This window comes from Schistocerca gregaria, chromosome 3 (assembly GCF_023897955.1).
Source record: "Schistocerca gregaria isolate iqSchGreg1 chromosome 3, iqSchGreg1.2, whole genome shotgun sequence".
NCBI lineage: Eukaryota > Metazoa > Arthropoda > Insecta > Orthoptera > Acrididae > Schistocerca > Schistocerca gregaria.
The window spans coordinates 945,108,183-945,123,103 of NC_064922.1; the positions used below are offsets into that span (position 1 = coordinate 945,108,183).

The 14,921-nt window shown below is 39.1% G+C and overlaps 1 protein-coding gene across 1 annotated transcript in view; it reads right to left on the reverse strand.

Annotated features, from left to right (window-relative positions):
• Positions 1-10,688: 10,688 nt before the first annotated feature.
• Positions 10,689-14,921, reverse strand: part of LOC126355870 (solute carrier family 22 member 7-like) — a 160,689-nt gene continuing 156,456 nt past the window's right edge. Inside the window, exon 9 of the mRNA XM_050006370.1 lies at positions 10,689-11,508. Coding sequence (XP_049862327.1) covers positions 11,320-11,508 — 189 coding nt within the window. The 3' untranslated portion in view covers positions 10,689-11,319. The remainder of the gene's footprint in view (positions 11,509-14,921) is intronic.

Below are 14,921 nucleotides of genomic sequence, written 5' to 3' on the forward strand. Positions count from 1 at the left end.
AAAGGCATGTTATCAAGGCTACAAAGCCAGATAAAACGTGTTGAAGAAAAGCAACAAGAGCAAACGGACATAGGGATGTTGAAAGAGGAGGTGGCGATATTGAAAAGAAATTTAGAGGACTTGATAAAACGTCTCATTACAGAGACATCAGGAAAGGAGAAGGGTGTAATTACTGCGTCGACTGAACCGTCACTTACCGGAACACAGATAACCGCTTCACGGTGTGACAAAGTTGACACTATAGGTAACGGGAACCACGCCTTCATTCACAGCTCTGAGGCAACGACCGAGGTAAACAGGGACAGCCCGCAGCAGTCCATTGAGCACAATTGCTGTCGGCTGATTAGATGTACCGAACAACTGTCGAACATACAGAGGGGGAGAGATGACGATAGCGTGTCAGAACGAATTAGCCCCCGTCCCTAAGTGATAACGGGAAAAGTGATAACTGGAATCATGACCGGTTTGACTACAAGCATTTTGTATCAGTCCGAAAGTTCCATCACTACAAGGACGAAGGTAATAGCTTTCATCCAAAAACTTTTATGGGACAATTCGAGTTATCTTTGCCCCCACACTGGCCATTGATGTACCAATTAGATTTTGTGTGCTCCCATATGGAGGGCGCGACCTCTGAGTACATGAGAAATGTAGCGGAGATGAGCGTCTCGTTCGAAGAATTCAAGAATGCCTTCTTGGGCAAGTACTGGTCTAAAGAAACCCAAGAAAGGATCAAACAAGAAATTATAATGTCCATATATATGGAAGGTGCAGGGTATCGGAGTCTGGTCAAATTTTTTGAAAATATGACAAAAAGGAATCAGTAACATGTTCAGAGGTCTTATGAAATCATTCGCGACAAAAGGAGAAAACGGAAAGAAAATAGAGGAGAGAAGAGGTGTCGCAATAGAACACGATAAAGGACGCTATCCAAATTTCCAACAAAAAATCTTGGTAAGACTGACTGACATGTCTAAGTTTGTTGTGTTTTATACATGTTTGCAGGCACAATAAGAGGGACGTGTGCCACATAGGGAATTCAGAAGAAAAAACAAGATTTGAGATAAAAAGTAGTAAATAGTAGATATTCAGTCGGGTTGGCCAACACCGTGTTAGTTGTAGGAATTGGTAGTTAGAAATGGTGATGGGATCCTGTGCAGATAATCTTGATTCCCTATCTCTTGATTGTGTGTGTGTGTGTGTGTGTGTGTGTGTGTGTGTGTGTGTGTGTGTGTGTGTGTGTGTGTGTGAACGACTGTGAAGCAAGTTATCTTGTACATTTTAATGTTTATGTACAAAAAAAGTTATGTTACATTTCTATTTTAATTTATCCTGAAGTTGATTTACAAAAAAATGAAATTATTCCTTTTGTAATGAAACAATTTCACTGTCTTCGATCAAATGTAAAAAAAAAGTATAGTGCTGATGGTTAAATATTCACTTTCCATGTACTAAAATTAGTTGTCTTAGTGTGTTAAGGTGTCATAACTGAGCAAGAGGGAGTTGAAGCTACAACATGTGGTACACCACACACGAACAACAAGGAACGAGGACGACAGCAATGAGGGGAGCACACAGCTGACGATGGTGATGGCATGCAGACCACGAACTGAATCGACGGGGCTGGTGGTCAACTCAGCAGCCAAGGAGAGGTGACATCCAGCACCTCTGTGTACGACAAAGAGGTCGGTTCTGGTATCTGTACACGGCGGGGATCGGGGGCAGCAAAGAAGAGGTCCAAGAAGGTTTCTATATTCGTTGCTCGCCACGTCAGGTGAAGGGACAGCCCAGCTGACCTTCTGTGCCTAATGACACCAACTTTGAGGGCCTGAGCTAAAAATAGGCTTTTGTCTGATCACGGTCCGTCCCTTGCCCTAAAACATCTATAGAATGACCTGTGGCTGAGCCACGAGTGGTCACTGATCATACATGCACCGATGGGGTCTTGTGCCTGTCAGATAAGATGTCAACAATGAGCTCTGAGGTGAGAGCGATCGTACCTCATGAAGATATGGGTGCCTGTGGCGCCATTTCGGTAATCGACATTGCTCTCTTCTCAGCCTTTAGCCATCCCTCAGCTTGCTTGTCAAAACTAATGTCACTTCTGTTCGAACAAGAAACTTGAGCCGTGTGTGTGTGTGTGTGTGTGTGTGTATGTGTGTGTATCAGTGTGGATTCAAATGAATAACATGCTCCTCAACGAATGTAAAGTACTCATTTGTTCTGTTTATGAATTATATTACAAGAAGGTTATGATTTTATAAATGTGCCATTTGTGAAAACGTCATATATTTGCCATGCCATGTATCTTTGTGTTAGAATAAGATTTCATACTTATACCTTGTTACAAATACATAACAGTGGTTGTTCAATATGCAATGATTCTTGTCATTTTGTTACATATATTACAGGTGTGTACACAATCCAGACACTGGACTGGGCCAGACCTTTTGAATTGTGTAATTGTGTGAAGATGACATTTACACCATGCACAATATAAACGTCCAGAGACAGTGAGACAAAAGAAAACCTTTATTTATAAAATGTCAAATGGGCATTCACATGTAATTGAATGAGAGCAACCACTATAATCTTCACAAAATGTTACATGGATATTGTTCACGTATGTTTTTAGTAATTTGAGTAGGGATGGATAACGGAGAGTGAATGGACCTTAAAGTTATAATTGTGGGTCTTGCGATTCAAACGACAAGCACAGAGGTGCCTAAACATGTGTATTTGCCCTCTGTGACTTGTGTCCTTGTAATATAATTTTAGTTTTCTTTTGAGTACTCTGACCAATAATTATTTGAGGAATCGGCAGAGATTAAAGTAAAATTAGACTGAATAATGACCACATCTTTAACAGTAAATCCAGTCATTGAAGGCAGTTACCCTAGGAATGAGTGGGAGTTTGCATCAGAGAGGAGGCAGTGGTAATCAATCACCTGTAACTAATCACGCAAACAGATTACAATACCAGTTATGGAGATATTAACTTTGTACCACAGGTGGTAACACCATAGGAGTCATCACCTGTACTACAAAATTGATTTGAAAAGAGGGGCTATGTAAGATGCCAAGAACTATGCCCCATACATGAAGTCATTAAAATCACCTAACTCATGTTGAGCAATCAGTAGGCCTGAACAAAAATGACTGACAAGTCACAATGCATCTTGTAGAGGATATAGTATGGACGTATTGGAATAATTAATGTTGTTTGATGGTTTTAAAGTAATTCACACGACATGAAAACTCTGTGGAAACATATCGATTTACTGGAGGCTAGTTTATCCCATGGGAGTATTCAGAGTTGTCCATGGCAGGCTGGGCAGCGGTGAAGGGAAGCGACAATAGGCAGCTTAGGATGGCTCTGAGAATGCAGTAACAGGGCGCCGCCTCCAGCTGCCTTAAGATGAGTGACAGTGAGTGGGTGGTTGACCCCATGCTGGTGTACTGGAAAGCAGACAGAGAACTTGTATGTGTGTTGATAAATGTCCGTCGTCCCGTTTTCAGTGAAACACGCGGAAAGCCATGCAAAGCAACTGTGGAGCAGTCAACAGAGGACAAAATATGCATGTTCGTGACTATAGCAACTTCACGCTGAATTCATGGTCTGCAGAGTCTGAAGTAAATCAGGTGAAGAGCGACAGAATGAAATACGCCCGCCTCTGATGGGAATGTAGGACCAAGGAAATTGAAGTACTCTCCTGGGAGTCAGAATTCCGAAAAATTGGTGTTTTGTGCAGATGCTAACTTTGATGGGTGGCCTGGGAGGAGCTAAATAGCAGAAGTTGTGAGGAAGGGAAATTTTGTGGGAATTTGTTCACTTCCCAGAGCAGGGGAAGCAACGCATAATTAACGCGACTTGCTCTGCAATTGGCGTAAGTGATTTTGCGGGAGGGGAAACCAAGGCCAAGAGCGGACTGGGAGAAGTCTCCATGGTGGTCTTCTGTTCCCAGCTTGCCTAGAGTGCGGACGTGGCGTTCGTTACTCAGCTTGCCTGAGAGAGAGTGACCATCTCTGCAGTTTAGGACTTAGCAAATGGAACGATTGAGCTTGGAGATAGAAAGTTTTGGTTCAGCTGTGTACTGAGCAAGATAGCTAGGAGTGAATAGATGAGCGCAGCCTTGCAGCACCATGAGGCCAGCCGATGTCCTCACAACGACGACGCCCCACCACGCTAAATTCGGTGTTATTGCGCCCCCTCTGGCTTGAATTAGGCCACTGATTAATTTGTGGGATCACGTCGGCAAAGTTTTCACGAGGGTATCATGGGCTGTGTATTAGGGAATTCTTCTCACACTTCACATTACACCTGGGTCAGTCAATAGGAATTAATTTTGATTTATTGCGCTTTACTCTACGTGAGCGCAATTTATTACCACTGCGTGTTAGGAGAGTCATGTAATGTGATGATTGAAGGTCGGGAGTTAAAATAAATCTGTGCTAATCGACTGCATCTGCTTTCAATCAAGTAGTTGAAATCCCAAGTCACTTTGTTAATTAATTTTATGTTCAACATTGCATCTGGTATTCAATAGCTGAATATAACATGAATTCTGAATCAATTAATGTCAACACGGACACCGCAGTTCAATCAGGAGTCACAGGGCCTCATTACTTTCTTTGTGTTATCCGATATTGCGGCTGTTTTGCACTCTCTGTTGATCTGTTAGTCAATTAGATGGGGTGAACACACGCCAAAACCCGATAAGTGACAGGTGGGGTGTTAGAAGTGGGTGCATTCATAACAATTGGTATGTTTTTAAACTATAACCTTTTTTACAAATTAATTAGATTATATAAATTTAATTAATTCATAACAAATGTTATGCATTACAAACATATCAAGTGCACTCGATGTACCTGCTCACTACTGTTTATAAAAATCCAAGCACTAATTAAAATCTGTAGAGAAATAAACAAAATTTTACTAAAAAATAGTGGGGATTTTGAGTTCACTAGCATTAACTGAAAACATTAGTGATATGTTTTCATTCATAATTAAAATTCATATAGAATTAAACAAAATTTTAGTTGAAGATAATAGGAACTTAAAGCACACTAGAATTAATGTAAAAATTTCATCCAGGCATTTGAAAGAAAATCTGTCACACTTTATTCTGCTGGCACTGTCTTTATTGTATTTCATCGTACAGCGGTCCTTTTTTTTGCTGAATGTCACTGATGGACTTTTACTTGGATGCTAACTGTCGTCCACCCATCTTCTTGCTTGTTAATGTTGATGTCTTGGTCAGTAAACATTGGCACTCACAGAAAAAAGCTGCTAACAGCTGATGTTCTCATCTTCTGATAGGTGAGCTCCAGCATTTTACGACATTAGCATATAACAATAGTACTGGCTATCCGAATCAATCCCTTACCTATTCCGCTGTGCCCCATAGGGCAAGGAAATAACATTCACAAAATTTGTATATAGTTGGTTTTTGAGAAAGAAGTTGATTCGAGAACAAAAAGGCACCTCTGTTAGCGTTTTCCTGAACCAGCTACAGCTGCTAAACCCATCCAGAAAACTGTGGTTTGGTAGCATGGAGCAGCGTTCTCGTCTCTCCAGGTAGCTGTCAAGCTGACTAGACCGATTTACGTAATTTCTCAGCTAAATGTTAACCAAATTACAAAATTAAAAATTCTATTATAATCTAAATAAAAATATATATTCAAAAAAATAATAACAAATAAAATCGCAGATCATTAAATACTCAGTTTTATAGTTTAAAAATTCTCAGTTAATATTCTGTGTGGTGCATCAAATGTGAGCTTCTTCTTTCGATATGTAATTGCGTCCTTTAGCATTTTATCATTGCATGTGGCATATCGATTTACAATAGTCCTCTGAAATATTCTATATTCGAGTCATATTAATCACATAGATGGGATAGTTTGTTATAAAAATAACATCGCTCTTCGTCTGTATAATTTGCATGAAATGAAGACATGCATCACATGTCTTCAGGTAAAATATTTGGTGGATCCACATTTCTTGAGGAAATATTTCACTGCTTCTATATTTAATACAAATGTTCTAAAGTTTAATATGATCATTGAGTGACAAATAAACAGGCTCCTAGTTGTTATGATTAGTTTGAAACACAAAAAACTAAATATGGCAGATCAAACTCTATTGAATTTTAGTAATTCATGAGACCTAACTATAAATTTTGCTTGTTACCTAAACTACCAACTTCTACAATTTGTAATTCATAGTAAGATATTGGAATCTGCGGACTTTTCGGTATATTTTCTCATTTAACAATAGCATTTCAGTAGCTCTACAATTTCACCTTCTTTTGCAAGTGTATCTTGAATTCAACTCTAGCATTATTGTAGTCAGTCCATCTAAGAAGAGCATCTCCAGCACTGGAACTACAAGTAAAAATTATGGTAAGATCCATGAAAGAAGGTTGTATACGTGGAAGAACCCTGGAGATACTAAAAGGTATCAGATAGATTATATAATGGTAAGACAGAGATTTAGGAACCAGGTTTTAAGTTGTAAGACATTTCCAGGGGCAGATGTGGACTCGGACCACAATCTATTGGTTATGACCTGTAGATTAAAACTGAAGAAACTGCAAAAATGTGGGAAATGAAGGAGATGGGACCTGGATAAACTGAAAGAACCAGAGGTTGTACAGAGTTTCAGGGAGAGCATAAGGGAACAATTGACAGGAATAGGGGAAAGAAATACAGTAGAAGAAGAATGGGTAGCTCTGAGGGATGAAGTAGTGAAGGCAGCAGAGGATAAAGTAGGTAAAAAGACGAGGGCTGCTAGAAATCCTTGGGTAACAGAAGAAATATTGAATTTAATTGATGAAAGGAGAAAATATAAAAATGCAGTAAATGAAGCAGGCAAAAAGGAATACAAACGTCTCAAAAATGAGATCGACAGGAAGTGCAAAATGGCTAAACAGGGATGGCTAGAGGACAAATGTAAGGCTGTAGAGGCTTATCTCACTAGGGGTAAGATAGATACTGCCTACAGGAAAATTAGAGAGACCTTTGGAGAGAAGAGAACCACGTGTATGAATATCAAGAGCTCAGATGGCAACCCAGTTCTAAGCAAAGAAGGGAGGGCAGAAAGGTGGAAGGAGTATATAGAAGGTTTATACAAGGGTGATGTACTTGAGGACAATATTATGGAAATGGAAGAGGATGTAGATGAAGACGAAATGGGTGATACGATACTGCGTGAAGAGTTTGACAGAGCGCTGAAAGACCTGAGTCGAAACAAGGCCCCCGGAGTAGACAACATTCCATTAGAACTACTGACGGCCTTGGGAGAGCCAGTCATGATAAAACTCTACCAGCTGGTGAGCAAGATGTATGAGACAGGCGAAATACCCTCAGACTTCAAGAAGAATATAATAATTCCGATCCCAAAGAAAGCAGGTGCTGACAGATGTGACAATTACCGAACTATCAGTTTAATAAGTCACAGCTGCAAAATACTAACGCGAATTCTTTACAGACGAATGGAAAAACTGGTAGATGCGGACCTCGGGGAGGATCAGTTTGGATTCCGTCGAAATGTTGGAACACGTGAGGCAATACTGACCTTACGACTTATCTTAGAAGAAAGATTAAGAAAAGGCAAACCTACGTTTCTAGCGTTTGTAGACTTAGAGAAAGCTTTTGACAATGTTGACTGGAATACTCTTTTTCAAATTCTAAAGGTGGCAGGGGTAAAATACAGGGAGCGAAAGGCTATTTACAATTTGTACAGAAACCAGATGGCAGTCATAAGAGTCGAGGGGCATGAAAGGGAAGCAGTGGTTGGGAAAGGAGTGAGACAGGGTTGTAGCCTCTCCCCGATGTTATTCAATCTGTATATTGAGCAAGCAGTAAAGGAAACAAAAGAAAAATTTGGAGTAGGTATTAAAACTCATGGAGACGAAGTAAAAACTTTGAGGTTCGCCGATGACATTGTAATTCTGTCAGAGACGGCAAAGGACTTGGAAGAGCAGTTGAACGGAATGGACAGTGTCTTGAAAGGAGGATATAAGATGAACATCAACAAAAGCAAAACGAGGATAATGGAATGTAGTCCAATTAAATCGGGTGATGCTGAGGGAATTAGATTAGGAAATGAGACACTTAAAGTAGTAAAGGAGTTTTGCTATTTAGGAAGTAAAATAACTGATGATGGTCGAAGTAGAGAGGATATAAAATGTAGACTGGCAATGGCAAGGAAAGCGTTTCTGAAGAAGAGAAATTTGTTAACATCGAATATTGATTTAAGTGTCAGGAAGTCATTTCTGAAAATATTTGTTTGGAGTGTAGCCATGTATGGAAGTGAAACATGGACGATAACTAGTTTGGACAAGAAGAGAATAGAAGCTTTCGAAATGTGGTGCTACAGAAGAATACTGAAGATAAGGTGGATAGATCATGTAACTAATGAGGAGGTATTGAATAGGATTGGGGAGAAGAGAAGTTTGTGGCACAACTTGACTAGAAGAAGGGATCGGTTGGTAGGACATGTTTTGAGGCATCAAGGGATCACAAATTTAGCATTGGAGGGCAGTGTGGAGGGTAAAAATCGTAGAGGGAGACCGAGAGATGAGTACACTAAGCAGATTCAGAAGGATGTAGGTTGCAGTAGGTACTGGGAGATGAAGAAGCTTGCACAGGATAGAGTAGCATGGAGAGCTGCATCAAACCAGTCTCAGGACTGAAGACCACAACAACAACAACTCCTTCCCAACAAATTTTTTGTAGTTGTTACAGAAACCACCATTGTATTCAGTGGATAAAACACTTCATCTCTCTTACTCTTTACTTTGTCTTTCTTAAGTATGTGCTCTTCCATAATTAATTTATGATTAAGAAATGAAGTCAAACACAACAAAACTGATGAGCTCTATTCTAGACATAACATTACTTACTTCCTTTATGGTTGTAAAATGAGACAACTCTGTTGCATAATTGTCTACTGATTTTGTATTAGATTTTTCATTGTAAGTTCGATAATCTGTATCATCAGCTCCAATAATACTAAAGGTCATGTACAACTGAGCTTTATTAGGATCAAGCTATTTGTCTCCTATGTTTATGTTAATTTTTGTGTCCCTGTTAGGCATATGTAGACTCTTTTTTGATTTCTCATTCACAGGCAATGAATGGAACTGATGGCTCTCTATTTTGTCCATTGTTTACTAAAGATAAAAATTTATTAGAGCATTACTAAAATAACAGTTACAGAGGCAGCATTGAAATCAATAAAATCACTATTTTCATCAGTTACAGTTATGTCCAATTCCTGTATAATATTAAAAACTGGAATATATACAGGATAATGTGGTTCATGGATTATTGATCACCAGATTCAGCATTAGACTTGAATGAAACAATAATATTAGGTCCTCGATGAAGATGATCACTATCCTCCACAAACATTCTACCAGCTGGAACAATGCCTTATATTGACGAATTCAAACAGAATAAATTTAGGACTATCATTAGCAACTGTTTTTTATCAGCTTCAATAATTTGATTACTAAATCCAAGCACAGTTCTAATACTAAAGTTTATATCCATATATAATTACATCACTCTCAATAATAATTCTATTTAAAATTTCACATGCTTAAATATGATTATTTGGCTTTGTTGAATGAATAAATTTTTCCAAGCTTTCCAAATTACATTGGCCAACAGGAATTTCAATCTTTTCTTAATCACAACACAATTTATTATTTTTTGTGTAATATAGGGAGTTAGAAATGTACAACTAGGGCAAATTATTAAATTTTTCTCATGCAAGTACAGTCAATTTTTTTGGGAACAGATGACTTACCACTCAACTGAAATAGTGAGTCATGTAATATTAATAAAATTTTATTTAATTACATGAACAGGTTGCAAACCAAAAATAAGAATTCCAGAGTGGAATCAGAAAATAAACAGGGAACGCTTTTACCTAATTCTATTCCATATGCTGTAATAGCTACAAAGCTGTGGAATTCAACATTAATGATTGATACTTATATTCTAGCTCCAGGATGGTTGAACTGGAATAAGAGAACTTACTTGTATGTTTATTCAAAAAGTTTATATTAACCACAAATCAAGAATTTATAAAAATGTATAAGAATGTGAAGATAAAAATAATTCTAAGATTACTATGTTTATTAAAAACATTGACCAAATTAGAGTATTAGATCTATATTTTACATTGCTGCTGTTGAGGAACAGAGGTCAAAAAACGTATAAACACTTTACAAAACTTTAAAAACACAAAATATTTTCGTATTTTTAAAATTATTAAAACAAGCTATGATATATTTCAGATTGTATTTTAAATAATGATATTTGCTGTGTGTTTATTTTTAAAATTTTAAAAAATCCTTTAAATGACGGCCTTCATTTTACTAAATGTATGCAAAGAGTAGGTGGCGTTTATATCCATATATAATTACACCACTCTCAATAACAATTCTATTTAACATTTCACCTGCTTAAATGCGTTTTCGAAAGAATGTGGGAGTGAAGAGTTGAGGAGAAGGACCCAGAAAAGTGCTTTGGGGTTGCGAACTGTAACACACACACACATGGAAGCAAGAAGAGATTTCTGTTAAAGATGGAAGGATGGGTAGATCTCTGGATGGGATTTCGTGGACAGGTTGTGGGAGGCGATTAATTTTTTTTTGGGATAGGATGTGGAGCGCTTGTTGGTGTAACATGTGGTGGAGGAGGTAGTGGGTGGATACAGAGAGCGAGGAGGGTTGCATAGTATCATTTTTGGGGGAGTGTTAAAATTAAAGGTGTGGGTGTAAGGGGGTATAAATCCAGGCGACGTTGGCATAAAAGGATTAGTCCTCAGATTAAGGGTGTTAGTTGTGCAGCGTGTAGTTTTAGTCTATTGTGAGATTTTTTTCTTTGGACAGCCAGTATTTGCGGTTTGTATGTCGGTTTAGTTTGGTGTAGCGTTTATTGGATAGGGCGGTCATAAATGGTCAGACAGAAACCATGGAGATGGACGTGGAGATGGACCCTACAAGTAGTTCGTCCAGTAATTATTGCCTGTGTCTTGTAAAAACTGATTCTGCGGAGTCGCTAGTTGCACCAGAGAGTAAATTTATAATCTAATCATGGTCAGCCTTAGTTTTCGTGCTACTGTTTACAGATTAGAAAAAAAGTTCGAACTGCACTGTTAATCACTCATAGCAGGCCGAGCAAGTCATGTAAGATGTCAGCAAACAGAAGTCTTAGGCTGCTAGCGTCGCATAAACATGTCAGCTGCTACACTATGACCAGTGTAGAACTACGCTATAAGGAAGTTCTGGAACTCGTTTATCCTGTGGCGTACTGAAGAGGTGGTTTTGGTTTCCAGCTCCAGTATGGTTGCCCTCTGCCAAAGACGGCACCATCCCTTAACGTCTCTGGTAATCGCCGCAACGCAGATTCTGGCAGGAACGACACAGAAAACGCTACCATCAACTCGAGGGCACAGAGGATGGCGAAGGGAAGTCGCTTGTCATCCTGCGAAAGGAAAACATACTTGTAAGTAGTGAGAATAAGAGGTACTAACCGCAGATACGTTTCCACGTGAATTAATAAGACTCTAAAAGTCCCCTGACAACCATCCAACAGAAAGCATGCACCAGAAGGAGATTACAAAACCTATTAACTGGGCGAAAAGGGATTGTACCCCTAAACTATCCTCGTCATGTACCATGATCTGACCTATAGTCTGCTATGCCAGTGTTGCACTGACGTATTCTCCACCAAAGTTCTATTACTCCCTCTAAATCCGTGAGCATCATGAACCCTGTTCTCCATTTCAACATTTACTTAGTTTCCCTCATTGTACCCTTTACCACCCTTATCAAATTCCCACATCTCCTGCTACACAATGAGCACCTAAGCACACCTGACACTATCTGAAAACTCAACTTCAACATTCATTTTATCTAATTCTCTAATTCTCTATTATCTAATTCTCTATTATCTAATTATCTAATTCTCTAATTTGCAAACCTGGTATATCCTTGTACTTACATTCAGTGCGATCCATATGAACTTGAACTATTTTATAACATTTGAACCTATAATGGGACGCATTTACAACTTTGGCAGCCAATATACAACTTGGAGATTAAATACATACATGCAGACATACAAAGACCTCATAGGAAATGCTGGAAGTGTCATCCACCAACATCGATGCACAACTGTATTCGTTTCACCATATCCCTTGGCGTTCTGCGACGTGTATCCTTGCCAGTGTTGTTTATTTCGTGACTAATGGCCTCACGAACTTCTGCAGTTGTCCGTGGTCTGTTTTTGTTGTAAATTCCGATTTAAGATTTGCCCAGCCTGACGAGGGGGAGGGGGGTCAGAAGGGGGTTGGTCAGGTGATCGGGGAGAGCACAAATTTTTTGAGATCATTGATCACCGTAGAAACGTGTTACAAGTTGCATAGAAGCGCAAAACATGTGTCATGTTGCTCTATCTTGTACAATACCTGTTTTGTTTCGACGTCATCCAGCTGCTCCAGAAATGCATTGAAGATGCCCTTATAAACTGTAGGGTCTTCAGTCATATCAAGGAAAACGGGGCCAACAATTCTGGAAGCTGACACCATGCGCCACACTCCAGCCTTTTCATCATATACTGCTGTTTCGTGGATGATATGGGGGTTAACACCAACCCAGCGTCTACTGCTTCGTGTGTTGGTGTAACCTGGAAGATGCAACCAGGCCTCACCTGTAAACTAAGTTATGGAGAGGCTGTTGAATTAGAAACTCCTGAAACGATCGCCAGTAATGCATTCTTTTCTGATGATCTGTTTCTTGCATCGTTGCATCACATGCACTCAGTGTGAGTGCAATGCCGATGTAATCGGAGCTCTCTGACATGTGCCATATGAAATACCTGTCTCCTGGCTCAATCGGTGCAACGATTACCTTGGAGAGAACTTCTCTGCACATCATCAGTAACATCTGCACTAAATGGTGGTCTATGATTGCAGCTGTAACCATTTAGCTCATCAGTTTTCAACAGCTTTTTTACAACTGATAAAATTGTTAGCTTTTCTGGAACATCGCGTACATTGAATTTTCTCTGGAATGTCCGTCCTGAGCCCGCATCTCGTGGTCGTGCGGTAGCGTTCTCGCTAATGATAAAAGAGACACATATACGTAACCAAGGATAAATATTTCAAGAAAATGTCTTCTCCAATTTATAGGTAGAAACAGCAGTGATCCAGAAACTGCTTCATAACTCGCTTTAATTGACAACACAACAAGCCAGTAACTATAAGTTGTGCACTATAGTGTTGTGCACGGTTTTATTATTATTTTACAAAATTGGTTAGATACAAAGCATTAACAGCGTGAAGTTGCCCAAATCTGCCAGTTCAGAAGTAAGGAGCACAGCAATGAAGTGATGTACGAACAGTAAGTATGGCACACACATCTGAACTTGTTTGATTTCAAATGGGGCTGCAGCGTGCAGGTCAAACAAGTGCCGCAATGGAAAGCGGTAATGGAGGGGAAGCACGCCTTGTAAGAAGTGTCTACACTCACTGTGAGTAGTTAGCTTTCCTTTTCTGAGTAGGAGTTGTGATGCACCACGAATTCCTCACACATGCACACACAAACACACGTACACCAACTAAATATAATTCATCTTTTATCACTTTAAAAATAAAAGTGTTCCCAGAAAAGTCTTTCATTCTACACTTTAGTTAGGTGCTACATTTGGTGGTAAGGTTGGGTGTGGGGGAGGGGCAACAGATGGCAGGCCGTGGGGTTGGGGTACTAACTAATGTCTGATTCCACTAAGAAAGGTTGGGAATCACTGCCCTAAGCGAAGAATAAAGGCTTACAGCAGGGTTGTCCAACCCAGCAGCTCCACGAACCACGGTGCCCATGATACGTTCTCCTTGCACCCTTCATAAACAAATTTAAACACCGACATTTTCTGTTATTAAAACAAATTTCAGAAGAACACATTTTATTACACAAAGCTGTACTCGTTACTACTCTGGACAAACATTAGAATTTAGACCGCAGTTCTGTAATGGAAGACAGTCACTTTAGTCTCAACAAAACTATGCCACAAACAATAAGTTCTTTCTTTATATTGTTGATTCTTCCAATAGCATATTCCTGTACAATGTATTTGACACTACCCACAATAAATTGAGAGCTTGTGAGTTTGTGACACCTAGTTCATAATAAAGTATGGGTAAAAGACAGAGAACCTACAATTTTAACAGCGACTGGTAGGAGCAATATTGTTTTCTCGAATTAAGAGAAAAACCCATGTATTTATTGTGATAAGGTTGTGTGTTTGTTCCCAAGAAAAGTAATGTAGAATGTCGTTTTCGACAAATCACACAGACTTTAGCGCTCACTTCCCTGTTAAATCTGAATTAAGAAAATATAGAGTCAGAGACTTGAAATCTAAATTGGCCTCTTACAAAGTCTGTTATGTCGTAGCGAAAAGATAAAACCATTCAGTTATGGGGAGGTAGTTAAAGATGCAATGATCAGTATCACGGAATCTGTGTTAGACTGTCACAAAGATAAATCTGCGCTTAGAACAGGTTTCTAAAAATTTAGAATCCTAGTTATATCAGGACCTGAAAGAGTATGATTATTATTCACTTCTGTCTGACGGAAGCACATATATTTCCGATATAGGGGAGTCGTATGTTTTTTAGGATGGTCTTTCACGATTTTATGTTAAGAAGGAGTTTGTAAAAGTGTTGCCACTTGATGAGCGTGAGACATATTTAATACATTCCTGACAATTACGAAAGGTAGCAAGTCTCCTGCCTAAACTTGTTGCTGTAACAACAGATGGGTTGCCATCAGTGACTCGGAAGAATAATGGATTTCTTGCTGTTTATGCTAAGGATGATTCGTCTCCAGAATTTCTTGTAA